Consider the following 20,584-nt stretch of genomic DNA (forward strand, 5'->3'; position numbering starts at 1 on the left):
GCACCTTGTGTGAAACTCTATTCTGAATGTAGACTATTGTATTACATGCCTCTGCCCATAAGTAACGAGGCATGTCCTGGTCATGTAGCATAGCTCTTGCTACCTCCAATATAGAATGGTTCTTCCTCTCAACAACTCCATTCTGTTGTGGATTGTAAGGAATAGTCCATTCTCTCTTGATTCCTTCTCTAGTGCAGAACTCTTGGAAGACATTTCCTTTGTACTCGCCTCCATTGTCTGACCAAAGAACCTTTATCTTCTTTCCTATTGAGTTCTCCACAAGAGCCTTGAACTCTTAGAATCGACTGAAAACCTCATCCTTAGTCTTCAAGAAGTATATCTAGGTCTTTCTAGAGAAATCATCAATAAAAGTAACATAGTACTCATATCCTCTAAGAGATTTTGTCGACATCGATCCATAAACATCTGAATGTACTAGATCAAGAACACCCTTAGATCTGGTGTCACTCTTTGAAAAAGATGCTTTCACAAACTTCCCCAACACACATCCCTTACATACATCGTCATGCTCTGTGCTCACCTCTAGAACACCTGTCACCGTCTCATGAAGCAATCTAAGTGCCTCATGATGAATGTGGCCCATCCTCCTATGCCATAGCTCTCCAAGATCTCTAGGATTATTGTTGCTCATAAGTGTCTTAGGAGTATCAAACTACAATCTATAAAGGTGACCACTCCTAACTCCAATAGTTATGGGTGATTTCCAATCCTTGTGCTTAATCAACACATTTGTCCCTCTAAAGAGTACATTATACCCCCTATCCTGAAGAACAGATACAGAAATCAAATTCATACCTAAGCCTGGCACATATAACACATCGTGAAGTGAAATTACCTTTCTTTTCTCCCTCTAAAACTGAACAGTCCCTTTCCCAATAGGGTTGAGTTTGGAAAAGTTTCCCATAGAAATCTGGATGTTGGTGTCCTCCTCCTTGTAACTGGAGAAGTACTCTCTAACTCCTGTCATATGAAATGACGCCCCACTATCTATATACCAAACACACTGTGAGGTTGAGCTAACCATACAAGCTATGAGTGCAAACTCATCTTCCATTCTACTTGAGAGTTCTTCCGCACTTGCTGAAGCTACCACCTGCTTCTTACCCTTCTTCCTCTCTGGGCAATCACTGACATAGTGGCCAAACTCGTGACATCCAAAGCACTTGACCTTAGAAAGGTCCTTCTTCTTCTTCTCACTTTGTGAATTTGATCCTTTGTTAGATCCCTTCATTTCTTTCCCTTTAGCCACTAGGGCAATGTTCTCTTGTTGCAGCTCATTTTTCTAACTCTTGTTGGCCCCATTGACAAGACTTAGTCTAAACTCCTCCTGAGTGAAATCAATTCATAGTCGATCCCAACTCGGTAAAGTATCTCGTCCATTGACAACTTGAACAAAGACACTCCATTGTTTAGTAAACCCATTTAGGGCTATTCTCACTAGCTTGTCATCACTAGGGCTATCTCCAACAGCTGCTAACTCATCCTTGACAAGTCTAAGCCTAGTGAGGTAACTTGTGACATCTTCTCCCTAATTCATCCAGGTATTCTTTAGCTTCTCTTTGAAAATCAACTTCCTGTTGGTGATAGCATTCTGGTACAGATTCAGAATGGCGTCCCACATCTTCTTTGCTGTATCTAGCTCCGAGATATGTGGAACAATATGTCCTCCTCACCTTGGCATCATCCTACATATATGCTGCAAGCTGTGTTGCATCCATTGGCAGAGGTACAACACTGGTAGCATAATATTTGATACCATTCTCTTCCAATAATAAAGAAATTATGGCCTTGTAGACACCAAAATTTGAGGCACCATCCAATCTATCCAAATCTCTCAAACCAGCTAAAGCCATCTCAAGGGTTTAAAGCAATAATAAATCTAAAGAGATCAAAATTTATTTCCTAGGGCAAAACTCTTCTATCCTTAACAATGCTCCGATACCATGTGAAAAATCAACTATTGCAGTCACTGATTATTAATCTCCTATCATAAACGATTATTAAACTGCTGAAAACAAATTTCTAGCTAATATTGAAAAATAACACAACTGCAGCTTCACTTATATAATATGGAAAGAAATGAACAACACAAGAAACACAATATTTTCGGACAAATTGTCCTTGAAAAAAGCCCCTAAGGGAAAACCAGTTCTATAGATGAGGAATTATATTAAACTTCAGCAAATCAAGAGATACAAAATTTCTTGTCTCTCACTGGCAGAACTCCGACAACCTCCTAATTTCTCCCGCTAATATTCCCCACTGCTATCCCCACGCTAACACTGCACCCTTGCTCACACTGCAAGACAATTTGCTATCAGTGCAAAATGCTTCTCCAAAACTTGTTTTTTCAAATGACCCAATGACCCCTTTTTATACTACCCTATTGGAAAAACCAATGACCGAGATTAAATCAAACCAACGGTTGAGATTAAGACAACTCGACAGCCAATAATAGAATTGGTTGCAAGGTGTCCAAAAGGGAATCACTAAAACTAGTAAATAATTATCCTTTCAATACCATTTACTAATTCTTGGCAAGTGGATAAATAGCTATCCAAACTACCCATAACTAATGCTGCTATGCATAGATAAGGACGAACAGCTGTCCAAGCTACCCATAAATACTACTATTTCCGGGTCATAAATAACAGCTGTCCAACTAACAATAATTAACATACAAGAAGTAGAAGGTCCTGCACACGCCATAATCACCTCTCGTATATTCTTTTCGAAAAAGATATCACCTTTGTTATAACCACTTCATCACTATGTCCGGAGATTTTGAAACTGATCCTCCTAAATATGATCTTGAATCCTTCAACCATGAAGACGTGCCTGATAACTCTGCCATACTGAAACCGATAAACTTTGATGCACCAGAAAATGAGCCCCTCGATTACAAAAAGGTCAAGTCACTATCCACAATGTTAAACTATGACATAAATTCCGCATTTCAAAAGACTCGATCTCCTCACTTAGTTTCTCTACCTCCCAAAGAGAAGAAACAAAAAACAATAGTCTTAGATCTTGATAATACACTTGTGCATGCAAGTTTTACACCTATCCCCCAATATGATTTTCTTATAACAGTTCCTGGCATGGGAGAAGGCCATGACACTCTAACTTATCATGTACAAAAAAGGCTAGGGGTTGATTTTCTATTGCAGAGATTAGTTGAATACAACTACGAAATCATAGTTTTTACGTCAGCACAAAAGCCATATGCAGATGCCATACTGAACAAATTTGAGCAGGACAACAATATCACCATAGAATTTCGCCTATATAAAGAGTCATGTAGAGAGATTGTATGTCGAAATAAAGAAGAGGATTATGACGGGAACTAAAAGGAACAAGATAAAATTGCGAAGGTAGAGAAAGTTGTGATGGTAAAAGACATTGCCGAGCTTAGGAGGGATCTCAAAAATGTCATCATTGTCGATGACGATCCAGCTGGGTATGCATTTCAACCAAGAAATGTTTTTTCTTTGAAAGCATTCAAAGGTGATTTGTCAGATAGAGAACTATGGAAAGTCATGGATTTGTGTATAGTAGCTGTAACATGTGGAGATGTACGAGAGGCCATCAGAACCCATATTTTAATTACCACTATAAATGAAGAGTATGCCTGCGGAACTGGAACGTGAGGGTATGCTTTATGGGGTACATTCATCCAATAACAAGAAAACGATTGCTTTGGAGTTGTTTGAAGTGTTAATTTCAACCAGCCAAACTCCCCACCAGCCTTATGATTTCATAATCACTTCTGTGACTGAAGATGCAGAAACAGTGACTTTGTATATTTCAGTCAGGCCAGGGGTTCATCACCTTTTCACTCAACTGCGCAAAAACTTTGAAATAATTGTTTTTACTGAAAGCCGTAACGTGACTGCAGATGTTATTCTGGGGAAAATTCATGTTAATTTTGACATAAGCAGGCGATTTTATAGAGATAATTGCAAAGAAGACGGTGATGGACATGTGAAGGATCTGAAGAAGATTGGTTTGAATTTGTGTAATGCTATGATTGTGGACGTTAATCCTGATTGCTACAGATCACAACCTGAGAATGGTATCAGTTTGAGAAAGTTTGAACACGGAAATGTTAATGATACAGAACTTTACAAGATTGCTGATTTTTGTAATGTGGCAGCAGGTTATCAAGATGTAAGGCGTGCTATTTGGTGCAACAGGTGGCCAAAAACATTTAATGCCGTAAAAGAATCATCTCGTAATGAGGATCGAGATAACATGATCAACAAAAGAAGATGGTCATTTTTTTAGCTTGCTATTTTAGTGACATTATGCTTCGCATATTGACAATTATATCATCTGTTCTTTCATTCTCCTGTGTACCCTTTTGGGTGTTATCATGAAATTCGAGACACTTTTGATAGAGAACAAGTGATCATCATTTGTAGAATTCGACTCCAATTACTACCTAGTGCTAAATGTTTCTACCCAGCTTTTGTTGGGTGTATATTTATTAAATGATTCTTATATTTCTAACTCAAATTTGATTTTTCAAAATACAACATTATAGTATATAAATTTTTTTAAGTATATAAATATTGATAATAATATAATATTATGTTATTTGTTTGAAATAAAGAATTGTTGTAAAAAGAGCTAAGCATTATATTTTATCTGTATGAAGAAATGTTTAAATTATATCTCATTGCATAACATATTTGTTATGTACGATAATGTCTAGTGTAACAATCATGTCTTTTAATAAATCTTGCATATTTAAATATATTTAAATTCATTTATTTGATGGTTAGAATAAAATAAAAGAGGGGGAATGAGTCTGAGAGGAGGCGTGGCTTTTAATTTGTTAGTAAAGTAAGTTCATTGTAGAGATTATTGCTAAATCTAAAGAAAATTTACAATTTTGATTGGAAAAGATACTTAGATATGAAAAGAACAAATTGCAACATTGATAGAAGAGAAATTAAATTATACCACTAGTTGTAGAGATTGCTAGCTGTCAAAGAAACCTTGCATCATTGATTATTTAATGATAATTTAAAAGCTTAAGAGTATATCATGATTATAGAAATCAATGTAAATGGAATACTATTGATTCAAGGTCATTTTTATGAAAATAATTGATGTCATGATTTTGAAGAATTCATTATCATTGAAATAAAGAATTCAAAGAAACACAATATTTTGAAGGAAATGTGCAAGTTATAGCAACACCAAACAAATAGTAAATATGTGAATGCAATCATTGTATTCCACTCAAATAAAAATAATGTGAGAAAATATAAGCTTTAAAATCCATTATGTAATCTAGGACTAGATATAATATTTTAAATCATCTTAAGGTAATAATATCATTGAAAGATCACATTTCTATAATTTTTCTCTAAAAGTATTTGAGAGTTCCAAATCTACTTATATTTAGTAAGAAATCAACAACCCTAAAATACAATGCTTTAGAGTATCTATGAGAGTGTGGTGCATTGGGTTTACGATAGTTAAAATAATTGAATTAATTTTAAAGAGAAGTCCTTAAGAAATAAAAAATTAAGTAAAGGGAGGAAAATAAGCATGATAGTCAATGTGTGGGTTAAATGTAATGAAAGTTACATACTATTTAAAATATACATCTAAATAGTTTTGAAATGGTGATCTTTGGATTAATGATTGAGAATTTACTCATCTTATGATTATTAATTATGAAATCATTAATCACATGATAAGTACTATTGATAATTTAAAAAATGTAATAAAGAAATTAAGATATAGTATATCATTTTCCACTCATCAAGATATAAATCATATTTTCTTTTAGTTCTTGAGTAACAATGTCAAAACTATATATTATCATATATAACTTTTTTCAAAGTATATACATAATTGTATTAAATATAAATATATACACAAATTTTCTTGCTTTAAACTAGTAACATTATCTATTAACTAAATATTATCAACAAAAAGTAAAAGTCTTGTGAGGTCACATCCTTTTAAAGGAGTGGGTACAAATGTGGATTACATGGGACATATTGAGAAAAAGGGAAAGAACAATAATAATCTAAAAAGAGAAAGAAGTATTAGTCATAATGACCAACCATCACTTGGGTAGGAATTACATGGAACAAAGGACACCTATGTCAATGGAAAAAGAATAGAAATAAATCACTACATAAGGAGAGAATAGCCAAATAGAGATCATGTCATTACCATGGAGAAAATAATTCAAAGAAAATTTATCATGTGATATATTTCCATCTCTTCTTGTTAAGTATATGATCAATATAAAGGTACCCTCATTTTAAGAAAGTAATACTTCTGAGTGAAAGGTGACCAATCATTTAATTAAAGAGGTATGTATGTAGATTGGTAAAAAGTGATAAGTTTCAATATTTATAACAAAAAAATTAGAAGGTAGTAAAATATGGATGACTGGCCAAGGGACAAAAACCACTAATAGCATCACTTACAATCGATTAACACTCTAAGACCAAATAAAAAAATAAAAACTAGCCACCCATTTTCAACATATAAAAATACACTATAACCAATAGAGTATAGTGTCCATCAACAAACCACCAAAATACATAGTACATAGTAAAAATTATATATAGAGTATAACCTAAATGGAAAACAAACTTAATTGTAGTCTTCAAAGTTTCCATTAAACAAATAGTCCTAATAGCCACACAAAGCCTAAATTTTACAATAGCCAAGAAAAAAAACTAAAGAGAAAGGAATGAGGTTGAACCCTCATTCACACTTTTCCTTTTGGGGAGTGGTTTTGCCAGTAGAATGTGCAACCAAACAACAACTTGGAACTCCGCCTTTGTTGTATCCTCTTGCTTCTAATGTTGTAGAAGATGGTGAGTGGTACTTATTGCATACTCGATTTTGAAAAATTAGTTTGCCAGAGCATTAAACCTTAGTTTCAACTCTGACACCATCTTCTTCTATTTCTTCATCTCCTTGTTTAGGTTATTTTTCTCTCCTTAACCAGTCTTCTATTTTTAGCGAAAGAGGAGGTGTTCTACATATTGGGGTTAAAGGGCATGGCCAATACTGGGGGATGGGGGTGTTCACGGGGAGCAATGGGGACATCAACTGTTGACCTTCTCAGAGAAGAGGTGGTAGACACATGAGAGTTATATTTAGTGCCAAAAGCCTCTTTTCTAGCAGCAAGATCCATTGTTTCCAAGTTGAAATTGACTGACACATACAAAATATATTTAGCTTGAGAGGCCTCACTATTAATAGTGTCATCCTCTTCCTCTTTAATGTATTGGAACCTTCTAACTTCCTATTTTTTGTCATGGCATGTCTCTTCCTTTTTAATATTTATAAGTGGCATCTTTACTAATTAAAAGATATGTTTAAAATGTGTATTATTTAATAAGAGTAATAAATAAAATAAATTGAATAATTTTTAAAGTATATGATACAATTAGAAAGAGGCAATTTGGATATAAATAATAAATATAAATACAATTCCTTGTTAATATATTCTAGAATAGTTTGATGAGTCAACATATGCATATGTAATATGGTTCCTAGATAGAGGATATCTCTTCTAATAAGGACCTTAAAGGGAGCACTCCATAGAAAATGGGGAAGTAACTAAGGATGGTTTCTAGAACTAATATTATATTTTTAGGACCTAGAAACCCTTATGTGGTTTAGTAATCTTGATGTGGAGACATCTTTAAGGTTCCTGATAGGATAGAGAGTAGAATACTATAATAAGAATTATATTTTGTTTAATTCTTACATTTATTATAGAAGGCACTACTTGTCCCAAGATAAGCCTAATAGTGGGGATATTACAATGGTATCATAGCATAATCCTTTCAACCCATGAAAATTATCCCACGTAAACCTGTCCATGAACCTAACACATAATGGAAAAATAGATAATATAAGAGTTAAAAAAATTCATGGAATAAGCTAATGAAAGGTTTTGAAATTCCAATAAAATTATAGTTAAGCCCATACAAAATCTATGCAATACCATTTATAATGGAAGGATCAATCCAAATATCAGGAGGGATTTCCATTTTGAAAGTGAGAATTTGATATAGGACTCATTTTCTTGAGATACCCTTCCTTCATTTTCTCTAAGCAAAGAACCAATCATAGAAGAAGGAGAAGCAACCACAAATAATGTTGAAAAAATTTCATAAATGTACACAAGTATAGATCCAAAAAATAGAAAACATATTCCCTATAAAGAATATTATTATATAAAGAACATTGGAAAATAGAAGGAAAAACTATGTAAAAAAAATCTTAAAACAAAGATAAGTTAAGTGTCACTACCATGCTTCAATGGGTCAAGGAAGGAAACTATTAAGTCGTGGGTCCAAAACTTGGATCCTTTTCTATCTCTTAGGCCAATGATAGAAAAAAATTCCATCAATTTTTTGTCATGTCCCCTTTTCAAATAATTAAAAAATAATAACCTTTGCTAAGGCAGGCAGGCCCAAGAAAGTGAAGTTTCGGAAAAAGGGGGTTAATCTTTGGAAACCGTTGGACTAATAAATAAAAATTATTATTAAAATATGTTTCATTAACCTCTCTTGGACGTGAGTTATGGTTATGCCCTCTTTAAGGGGTTTGGAGGCATTTTGGGCTGATTCCAGAACTTGATTTTTGCTCATTCTTTGTTATTCTTCAGACGTTGCCAAACCTGTGGAGAAGGAGACTCAAGAACGGGAGTTTACAGGTTTCCAGGGATACCCAAGAATGGGAGTTTGTAGGTTTCCAAGAAGGCTAAGGATAGGAGTTTGAAGCCATTCCATGTGTATGGTCATACAGAGTTTTCCTTTGTGCTGAACAGTGCAGATTTGTGAGTTTTCGGGTGTGTTTTTTGTATGAGTTTGGTGTTTTCAGTTGAGTATTTCATATCAGTTTGGGTTTCTGCTGTATTTCAGACTTTAAGGTATTAAAATAGAGCTAAATATATGGATTTGGATGTGATTAAACTTATGAGATAGATTATTAGTGTTTTTATGGTGTTTTCGGGCATTTTTGTGTTAATTTCGGGAGCCCGATGAGCATAGTTTTTGTCCTACATTTGTGAACTGTTGTGTAAAGGCTATATGGATCTGGAAATTTCATTTTGTAAGCTGTTATGATGCTCAAATTTCTATAAAAATGTACATTTTCAGATTTATTAATAATTTGTGAAGTTGTGAAGCTTTTGGCACTATTTTCAGCATACCCGATTTGGGATTTCTTGAGAAATTTGGTGGATCTTTGTGATATTAGTTGTTTGATCTTAAAGATCTGCTTAGAGGTTGGAAATATCATAAAAAACTAGTAAAGGGATATTTCAGTGGTATCAGAGCCATGATCTTGCCAGCCTGAGGGTTTGTAGAAGTTTGCATGTCAGTTTTGAGACCTACCCAAATCTTGCATGTCATAATTTATGGTTGCATGCTAATTATAATCATTTTCATGTTAGTTCTTGGTGAATTTGGTGGTTGTAGAAGTTTGCATGTCAGTTTTGACAACTACCCAGATCTTGCATGTCAGTTTTGACAACTACCCAGATCTTGCATGTTAGTTTTGACAACTACCCAGATCTTGCATGTCATAATTTATGATTGCATGTTGCTTCTAATCAGATGCATGTCAAAATTTATGGTTGCATGCTACTTCTAATCATTTGCATGTTAGTTCTTGGTAAATTTGGTGGTTTTATGTTGCTTCTAATCAGTTGCATGTCAAAATCTATGGTTGCATGCTACTTCTAATCATTTGCATGTTAGTTCTTAGTGTTTGAAGAAGTTATATCCTATTGGGGTTACACTCTACTTTATCTAGAATGGATAGGTATAGTACAGAGTCTCAGAGGACACGATCTTGGACAATTGATATCCAGAGTCAAAATAGTAGAAAGGATGATTATTTAGACATTCGAGATAAACTTATCAAAATAAGCCATGACATGTCTGAATAGTTCGTTGAGCACCACTGTATAATGAATGACATGTTATCTGACCCAGCTAAGGTGGATAAGTTGACTCGATTTCTATTTGGCAAATTTTCTCACAGGATAGATGACACAATTCCCAAGAACTTGCATGAGGGGTTTGAGAAACTAGCTGATAGCCAGGTAGAGGTCTCAAATTCTACTCTACCACAGGAGGTGGTGGGAAAGGATATTACACAGATTGATAGTAATGGTCAACTTGATACTCAAATTGAGACAATTTTTTATAGGTCGTCAAAGGGTGATGCCATAGGTATTCAGGATGGTATAGTTACAACAGGCAGTGACTACAGTGTAGTGGGTTCAGATGATGATTATGAGGATGTTTTTGTGTAGGATGGTGAGATACCTAGTAGAGATGAGCAAACATTGAGCATTCATGACTTTGTTGAGAAAGAGTACCAGGCATAGTTAGATGCTTCATCACATGAGGTTGAGGCTGGTAGTACTTCACATGATTTGTCCAGCCAGCTGAAGGTGAACAAAGATAGTATTGTGACTTCATTATCTCATCATGATAGGTATGTTGAGTTAGTTGGTATTGGTCATATTACTTAGGTGAGGAGTTTTCTTGAGTTACCAATTGATTCTAGTTTACGGATATGGACTCGAGATTTTTATATTGGCATTTTGGATTCAGTTGACTAGAGATCTTTAACACTTTTTGGTAGTAGTGTTTGTTTGGGTGCTATCATGGATTTGATTAGCAGATTACACGGTGTTGTCTTTTCTTGTGCCAGTATCTTGTCTGATGTTGGTATTAGTTTTTATACACCAATGTTGGGCTTTGTTCATATATCCAGTCGACCATACTTGCTAGAATGTGTTGATGATATTTCATATTTGGCAGTGTGTATAGATGAGTCCCAAGATCATATTGGCATTGATGACATCCAGGAGGATGTAGTGGGCAGTTTTGAAGAATTAGTTTACTTGGGTATAGAGGAGTTGGATAGAAATGCTAATGTTTTTGATGCCCCGTATGTTGATATGAGCTTTAGATTTGATTCACACAATATGGATGGTAATACTCTAGAGACTAGTAAATTTGAGGATACTCCTTTAGACAGTGCATTAGAGGAGGTTTGTAGGAGACAGTCAAGCCAGTGCCATCATGTGTCTAATCAGTTGAGAGTTAGTAACTAAGACATTGCTATCACTTGCCAGCATTTCGATGCTGCTCGTCAATTGTTAGTAGTTTATGGATGGCGTTCTCCTACTAGTGATGAGCAGGGAGGCAGTTATCTTTCCTTGACAAAGTTGCACTCTTTATGGGAGGCTATCCAGATTCTGAGATAGGATTATATGCAGTCGGTAGCCAAAAGAGATTATCTTATGGAGTGGGGCAGTAAAGTATATGATGCATTGTTGGTCAAGGAAGATTAGGTGAGTGAGCTTACTGAGTAGCTTGAGGTGACTTCTGAGATTCTTAAGAGTACACAATTGGCTTTCAAGGAGTCACAGTTTCATTTGGCTAAGGTGACCATGGAGTTAGAGTGACTACAGTCTTTACCTGATTCTATACAGTCACAAGCTGTGGTGTTTGGTGATCCGAGGATGTCCATGGTTGAGATTGTCAGAGACAGTGGAGATGGGGATGCATCCATCCTTGATACTAACATTGGCATATCAGGTTCATTCACACTAGAGTCAGGTTTAGTTGAGTTGGGTGTTGTAGGAGATTTTTGTGGTATGTCTGACATGGTGGTGACCTCTAGAACTAATGGCACAGAGACTAGAGATGTATCAAAGATCATGTGTGATGTTGGTGAGTCGGCAGTTGGCATGGTTCCTGCTAGTAATACTACTCCCTTGGTGATATCTTCGGAGGTAGTAGTTAGTTCCAACATGGTTAATGATCAATTGCAGTTAGTTTCATCTAGATTACAGTTTGACCCACTGACTGAGATTGGTGAATTCTATCAGCATTACACTGTGAGGTACGCTCATCAATTTACCTTTGATGACCATGTTGATGAGATGATGATATAGAGATGTACTTTGGTACCTAGTGCTTATCATCAGTTATGGGATAGTTTGATGCCTCAAGATGAGAGTTGTGATGGGCATGACATGGTGATAGGTTCTACAGTTGACAACTTGATAATATGTGACTTAGAGTAGGAGTTTGGGAGTGATGCTTCAGTGGGTTTTGTTATTGATTCTACTCCTTTGGCTATGACATCTCCTGACTTAGCTAGTGATCAGTCACAGTGGGTTGTATCACTTGTTCATGGTGAGCTGTTGACTGAGGTTGGTTTTTTTAATCAACATTATATTGCAGGGTATGTACATCAGTTAGCATTTGATCCTTGTTTTGAGGAGTTGATGCCAGGCAAATTTGGCTTGGATTCCATTTCTTACTCTTTATCTTGTAATGTCTTTTCACCATCAGTAGTGCATGGGAGTTATGGTTATGAGATAGTGGTCGGTGATTTGCAGAGTTGTGTTGACTGCAGGAGTTGTACAGTGTGTGGATTCTCCATACTTGGTACAGTTTCATTCGAGAGTATTCACCATTGTTGCAGAGTTGGATTGTACATTTCGTATAGGCTAGTGGGATGAGTTGATGGTATTTACTGTGTTGGTAGTTTGATTTGTCCACTTTACTTGGGTTTTGATGTTCTAAGAGTTTGTGTCTCATGGGTTTTTGACTGTGGTAGTGGTGATTTTAGAGTTTGGTTGAGCTATAATTGTCAGTTTGATTATGGATTCCTCTTGGTCATATTGCAAAGGATATTGCAGGAGCCTGTGTTAATTGGTAGTAGTATAGTTCATGACTACATTTGGGATCCAAGTGGATTGATTGGTTTATTGTTTAGTCATTGCTTGAGGACAATAAATGTTTGGGAGGGGAGGACTTGTCATGTCCTTTTTTCAAATAATTAAAAAATAATAATCTTTGCTAAGGCAGGCAGGCCCAAGAAAATGAAGTTTCGGAAAAAGGGGGTTAATCTTTGGAAATCGTTGGACTAATAAATGAAAATTATTATTAAAATATGTTTCATTAACCTCTCTTGGACGTGAGTTACGGTTATGCCCTCTTTAAGGGGTTTGGAGGCATTTTGGGCTGATTCCAGAACTTGATTTTTGCTCATTCTTTGTTATTCTTCAGAGGCTGGCAAACCTGTGGAGAAGGAGACCCAAGAATGGGAGTTTTCAGGTTTCTAGGAAGGCTAAGGATGGGAGTTTGAAGCCATTCCATGTGCATGCTCATACAGAGTTTGCCTTTGTGCTGAACAGTGCAGATTTGTGGGTTTTCGGGTGTGTTTTTTGTATGAGTTTGGTGTTTTCAGTTGAGTATTTCATATCAGTTTGGGTTGCTGCTGTATTTCAGACTTTAAGGTATTAAAATAGAGCTGAATATATGGATTGGGACGTGATTAAACTTTTGAGATAGATTATTAGTGTTTTTGTGGTGTTTTCGAGCATTTTTGTGTTAATTTCGGGAGCCCGATGAGCATAGTTTTTGTCCTACATTTGTGAACTGTTGTGTAAAGGATATATGGATCTAGAAATTTAATTTTGTAGGCTGTTATTCTGCTCAAATTTCTGTAAAAATGTCCATTTTCAGATTTATTAATAATTTGTGAAGTTGTGAAGCTTTTGGCACTATTTTCAGCATACCCGATTTGGGGTTTCTTGAGAAATTTGGTGGATCTTTGTGATATTAGTTGTTTGATCTTAAAGATCTGCTTAGAGGTTGTAAATATCATACAAAACTAGTAAAGGGACATTTCAATTTTCTTAAATACATTGAACAAGGTCAACCCAAGATTGGAGGTACTATGGTCTACAAACTCTAGGCCATAAGTACGTCGCTACTTATAGTGATTTCACATGAAAGATTTTTAATATATTTGATGACAGAGATTCAGAATAGTATCCATTAACCAAATTTTTTATATAACTAGGAACCTTAATTATTTTATGAAGTTATCAAAATTATTCTCAAAGGATCAAACTCTAGAAGCCAACTATTACTAATCAACATTATTTTATTCCATGAGAAAATGCCTTAAGAAATTAAATACAAAGGTACAAAAAATATACTCAATAATTATATCCCTAGATTGATAAAAATAATAATCAATATACCAGATAATCCTTACACATAAAGGAGCATTACATGCTCTTTTCATAATATATATCAGATCTCAAAGTTGTGAAACTTGAAAGAGACAGACATAAATGTAACAACATAAAATACCAATGTGTTTGATGCAAAATATTATATTGATAAAACACTTATTATTATAATGTATCATAGTATTTAAATTAATAATTTCATATAATAGAGTTACCAAAGTGGAGGTAGACAAAATTGTATTATGAAGGTTTTCTAAACAAATAGAAGATATACAATCAAATAGGAGATAGGGGTCAAGAAATTTAGAGAAATGAAGGGATTAAGGCATAATTATAAAAAAATATTCAATTTAATATAAGGAATATTAGGATTTTGATGAGATGGAAAAATAACTAGAGAATGGAAAGGAGGCTTGGCACGAGATACATAGGTGAAGCATATAGATATGTTTTGATTAAAAAAGGAAAGAAGAGGATCCTTAACCCAGATAATAGTAGGAAGCAAAGACCATCTCTTTTCTGGACCATTACAACCAAGAACTAGAGAAGACAACTCTTACCCCAATGGCCAGAGTCCCACTCATAACTTATAGAATCAAAAATAATCAAAACACGCTATGTTCTTCAAATAGTTTAAACCATCCAAATCTAAAACTAACGTAAGTCTAAACTTTGAACTACTAAAATTAATAACTAAAACAAAGTTCTTACTACCCCAACAATAGTGGGGATTAATAGAATTTATAGTGATAAAAAACTAGCTCACCATCATCAAGGATATAGCAATGTAATTTAAAAAACCACAAACAAAACTAGTAGCCACTAGATAATTAAAGAAGTGCCAAAACTATGGAAAATAAGAGTTAAGCATATAGATATGTTAGTACCTCTGAAATGAAAATGTAGAGGGAAAGTTATTGCTAGAAATTGGTATGGTGAAAGAAATATAAAAGTAAGTGGTTTTAATGATGATGCACAAAGGTAATGGGGAAGATAAAAAGATGGAGAAATATGTTAGAATTATGGTTATTTTAGTTGTAATTAATAGGTGAGGGATAAATTTAGGGTTAATATTTGAATAATAAGAATAGGAGCATATACTAATAATTTTTCATTTATCAAATAAATTAATTCAACACTAGTGACAATGACAATGGACACCCTTGTAATAAAAAATACACACAAAATATTGTTCAATAAAAAATGAAATTTAACTTGTGAAAAAACATCTTCAAGAATACATATGGATTAGTGTAATTTATGAGCCTAATGTCATTCATGAAACTAATTTTTGAAATCCTAGTTGGCTATCAATAGAAGAATAAAAGATAATCTATCAATAGAGAGTATTACCGTGATTGGGTTTAGATGAGGTTTTCTCAATGGATAATTCGGACCTTAAAAAATCAAGGAATAAACATTACAATATGGTAATGAGGAATATGAACATATTTCATCACAAATAAATATTTAAATATTCAAATTTTTCAATTATATATCAAAAATGATAATTAAATATGAATGGTGGCTTATTTAAAGTAAAGGTGATGTTGTACAATGAAGGGAAAACCCTAAAGAATTTTTTATTAAATGAAAAGAAATAATTGGATATAGAGAGGAATTAAGAAATTTAGAAAGAAGTTTTAGAAAATTAAATGAAAGAGTACTCTAGGGTACTTCCCTCTTGGAACATTAATGAAGAGAATGATGACAAACTAACAATAATTTATTATCATGTAGAACTTAATTCTCTTGATGTGATTTCTATTTCAGAACTATGTCAATAAGCCCAATCTCTTTATGATCAATCTTGAGTAGCTGACAATAGATTTTGAGTGGAAAATAATTAAAGTTTGGGATAGGACAAGACTTGGTGAAATATACAATCTTGTAGTTTGGTTGATGATTTTTCGTTTATTTTTGGGGTTGGTGCAGATTTTTCAGGATTTAAAATTTCCTCAAAGAAAATTACTACATTTTAGGACTCAAGTTTATAGTAAACCACCTTCAAAATTGGCTATGTGATATTTTTTGGGAAAGTATTTGTAGATCCCAAACAAGCTTAAATGTTAAATTGATGCAAAAAATTCAATTTTAGTCATATATATTAAAAGGAAATCCCAACTAAAGCTATTTTTGATGTAGTTATTTCTTGATGTTAGCCAATGAACCTTTCATATGTTATAATAAAAATATCTCAAAAATATTTCAAAAATGTGTATCCTATCAGCTCCCACTAATTAGTTAGAAAAAATAAACACTTATTAATAATATAATTTTGTCTATTTTTAGAGACTTGAATTGTTTTTATGTTGATCTAGTGATTCAATCTACATGTAAGTGATAATGAGATTTTGGGTGTGTGTGCAAATATACAGGTTGACTATAAAAAAAAATATAGATGTAGTTTTTAATGAAACTATATAAGATCTAATATCTAAAAATTTAAATAAATATTAATTAAGTTGATATGGTTCTATTTTGAGGGACTACTTACCAAATTGTTTGGACAATCTGCCAATTTTACACTAGTTAACAATAGAGTGACCTTGGAAAATAATATGACCATGGGAACTTCAATGCCTATGTGGCAGCAATCAAAAGATCATTTTCCAAAAAATTGGCACAATGATTCTCTCAATAATACAAAATGTCCAACTATCACTCAAAAAATGTTGGAAGTAGAAGTACAAAGTCTTTCCTAGAAAAAACATGTGTTAGTCACTTTCAATCAAAAAGAGTAAACCTCAAAGGAACTCAAAGATGGGCATGAAACATTTTATATATCTTCTATCATCAATAATCAATTGAATAAATTTCAATGATGAATTTTTGCAAATATTGTTATAGGAAAATGAGGGTCCGAAGAGCAATATAATAAGATTATAATCTCAAGGATAATTTCATAGACTTGGTATGAATGATCTAAGTGTTTAATATTTTCACAAATCATTACCTCCAAAGGGTTTGGAATAATGTGATAAAAAAACAATAGTGTTCACCCCAGATCCATTGAAATGATAAAAAGAATTTTAAACTACCACTTCCACCTTTGAAGGGTACAAGGGTTAAGCCAATAGTATTGTATTATTTTGATCATGTTCTTGAATAATTATTCAAAAACACTCCTACCTTCATCTTTATATAATTTTTATTCATACACATAGATAGGACTTTCTCCCTCCCCATTTCATTCTTATCTTACCTTTCTTGACCTTTTTCTCTTTTGTATCTATATCTGAATTACTCTATTTCACTTTGATCTACTCTATCTATCTGTCAATCAATCTATCAATTATCCATCTATCACCTCATATATCTTTATCATTCTCTCTATTTATCTCCTTTGTTTCCTCTTCCTATTTCCCTCAATCCTACTCTACTCCTCTTTGTCTCTCTTTTATGAGTTTGTAATTTACAAAATTTGTGGGCCAATTGTATTATGTATACATCTAAAGGAATACAATTCCATTAACTAGGCACATTCTCTCTCTCTCTCTCTCTCTCTCTCTCCAATAGACAAAATAAAGTAGTTTAGGACCTTTCCTTACAAAAATTTTCAAATCTTCTTTACCTTGATTTTCCAATTTGAGTTTTGGTAGCATTGTAGAATTGTGCAGATCAATGGAGCCCAAATATATATTACAAGCTCTCCCATAAATGCCAACTACATCCTTTGATCTCAAATCAAAATAGAAGGGAATCCAATCTGCTACACCAAATAGACCATATTTTGCAAGGTTGGTTTTAAATGAAAAAGCTTTAATAGCATTTAAAATATTAAATTTTTTGAAGATATACTCAAAAAAATAACAAGATTTGATATAAAATTTACAATGTGGAAATCAAATAAAATTATTTTCACAAATTAATGATGGACCTTAACCAATCTCTTTTTGTAAATCCCTTAATAGGGTGGACTATTAAAAGGATTTCTAAATCCTCTAGTGAGGTAGATCCTAACAAATATTTTTTGTACTCCTAAAAATAAATAAATTATCACTCTTGACAAGGTGAACCCATAGAAGGGAACTTGTAGCTCCTAAAAAGGAAAACCTTTTTAATGGAATGGAAAGCTTTTGGGTGTCATCCTCATTGTAGTTTTCACCCTCTTTAAAGGGTTTCCATGATACCAAATAATTTTCATTTGGAAAACGAGAATTGAAGAGAAAATTCTTTGATGGTGACTATGACAAATCATGATGCCGAAAGGATAGAACAACAACCTGATCATAAAATAAGTGCAAGTTTTAGAAGATGCACTATCATAAAAATTCAAACTATGAATTCTATGTAATAAAATGATATTATTGATAGAACAAGAAGAGCAAGCTTCCCTATTATGTGATCAAATTTCAAAAAGAGTTGAAATTAAAGAATTATTTAATGCCCAAATGTTCAAAAATCCAAATATTTGAAGTACCTTCAGCACCTTCTTAGGTGTTTTAAAACAAATTTATAGTTTTACTTTCTAATGATTTTTATCATTATAGAATCAATAGCATCAAATTTTATGTACCAATAATTTGAATTTAACATATTATATTTTATTTCTCAATTTATTATATGTATATATATACACATATATACATGTGTGTGTGTGTGTGTGTCTATACACACACACACACACACACACACACACACACACACACACACACACACACATATACATACATACATACATATATGTATGTATGTATATATATATATATGTGTGTGTGTATAATATATATATATATATATACATATTATATATATATATATATTATATGTATATATATATATATATGTATGTATATATATTATATATTATATATGTATATGTATATATATGTTAGGGATCTAGACATATGGATATAAAAATTGAGAGATATGTATATATAAAATAAGATAGAAAAGAAGAAATAGAGACAATGAGAAAAAGATTGACTTTGAATTATTGATTTCAAATAGCTTGGGTTGTTTATTCTACATAGAAAAATAAACTTATCATTTTTAATTAGAATATTTTTACAAAAGCTAAGATCAAAGTTTTACCCAACATTACAGGCAATGGGGACATCTCAGTTTTAATAGTTTCAAAGTAATCCTCTGTATGAGATAGTAAAGAAAATTTAAAAAGCTTGTGGAGTTTGTTGACAAACATATTTAAGAAGTTGTTCACTATTACATTGAATGATTCCAAGAAATTGTAGCAGATATTTTAGTCTACTCTCAAGTGAAAATTTTTATGAATATAGTTGAATCCAAGGACCCTTCTAATAGAATGGATAATGAGTTGATTCTTATATTGGGTCATTTCTTTGATTTTTTGGTCTGTAATCAAACTGCCAAAAGTCATTTGTTTATTAGGTGAGTCAAATTTAAAGAGGGTATCCATCACTAAAACCTTTCAAATAAGGTGTTGCTAATGAAAATTCACTTCAATTTTAATAGTTGGTATGGTTTCATATCCACAAATAAGGATGTAGCTTAATTAAACTTCCTTGAATAACTCTTGACATTCCTTTTACAATTTTAACTTCATACAAGACTACTCTATGATTACAATGAATTTTTACAAATGGAAAAACTAATAAATAACTAAGAAAGCAAGTTATCATTAGTAAGAAGTACCTATATCTACCTCTTTCTAATGAATTGGCTATTACTTTCCTCCTTATATAATTCATCATAAATGCTCGGCATTGAGATAAGACCTTGTCACCTTGGTATTGATTTTGTCTTGCCAAATTGCTCCTCATCTTAGTTGAGGATTTAAATACCTACTAAAATTAGAAGAACTACTATGAGATGTCTTGTCATCTCCATAGAATTTTTCCAAATCATCTTTTGTTAACCAACCTCTACCAATGCTTAGTGATTGCAATTTCTTATTTTAAATAGCATTGTCCTCTACCGCATGTTAATTCAAAATAGATTTGGAAAAGACTTTACCACTCACATCTTATCAATAACTATAATAAACTCTAATTTTCTATGCATATTATCCATTTTTCTAACTATTCTCTCTCTAAAAATATATCTTACCAATGTACCATAAAAAAAATCTTTATTACTATACATACTACTCATGGTCATAACTTTAAAATGTCCCAGAATGAACTTGAAAACTCCTACAATGTCCACTACAATGTCTAGAAATTATTTGAATGAAGAGTTTGTGGTATTGCAATATATTCATAAATATTTTACTTGTAGACTAAATGAATACATGTTTAACATTAATAACATATGCTCATGTACTCACCAATTTATCTAGTATTATATTTATTTCTCTATAAATATGGTTCATTGTACATATCTAAAATTTGTATAAGTTTGATAACTTTATCCATATATGTATGTCAAGTCTTATGGATCCACCTTGTTCTAATTAGGTATTATTCCTTGAATAAGTCTAATATCTTTTTATTTTAAATTCTCCCAACATACTTTTGATGGTGAAATTATCTAGATGTTTCCAAATAGACACTTCTTATTAGTTCCTAG

General features: G+C 32.9%; 1 protein-coding gene across 1 annotated transcript; it reads left to right on the top strand.

The window, feature by feature from the left end:
* Positions 1 to 2,792: 2,792 nt before the first annotated feature.
* LOC149566470 (uncharacterized) lies at positions 2,793 to 3,371 on the top strand. Its single transcript, XM_089816487.1, has one exon. It carries the CDS (start codon positions 2,793 to 2,795, stop codon positions 3,369 to 3,371), a length of 579 nt encoding a protein of 192 aa, XP_089672613.1.
* Positions 3,372 to 20,584: the final 17,213 nt, after the last annotated feature.

The sequence above is a fragment of the Cupressus sempervirens genome, chromosome 3, assembly GCF_028749045.1.
Source record: "Cupressus sempervirens isolate cs-2001-9-10 chromosome 3, ASM2874904v1, whole genome shotgun sequence".
Taxonomy (NCBI): domain Eukaryota; kingdom Viridiplantae; phylum Streptophyta; class Pinopsida; order Cupressales; family Cupressaceae; genus Cupressus; species Cupressus sempervirens.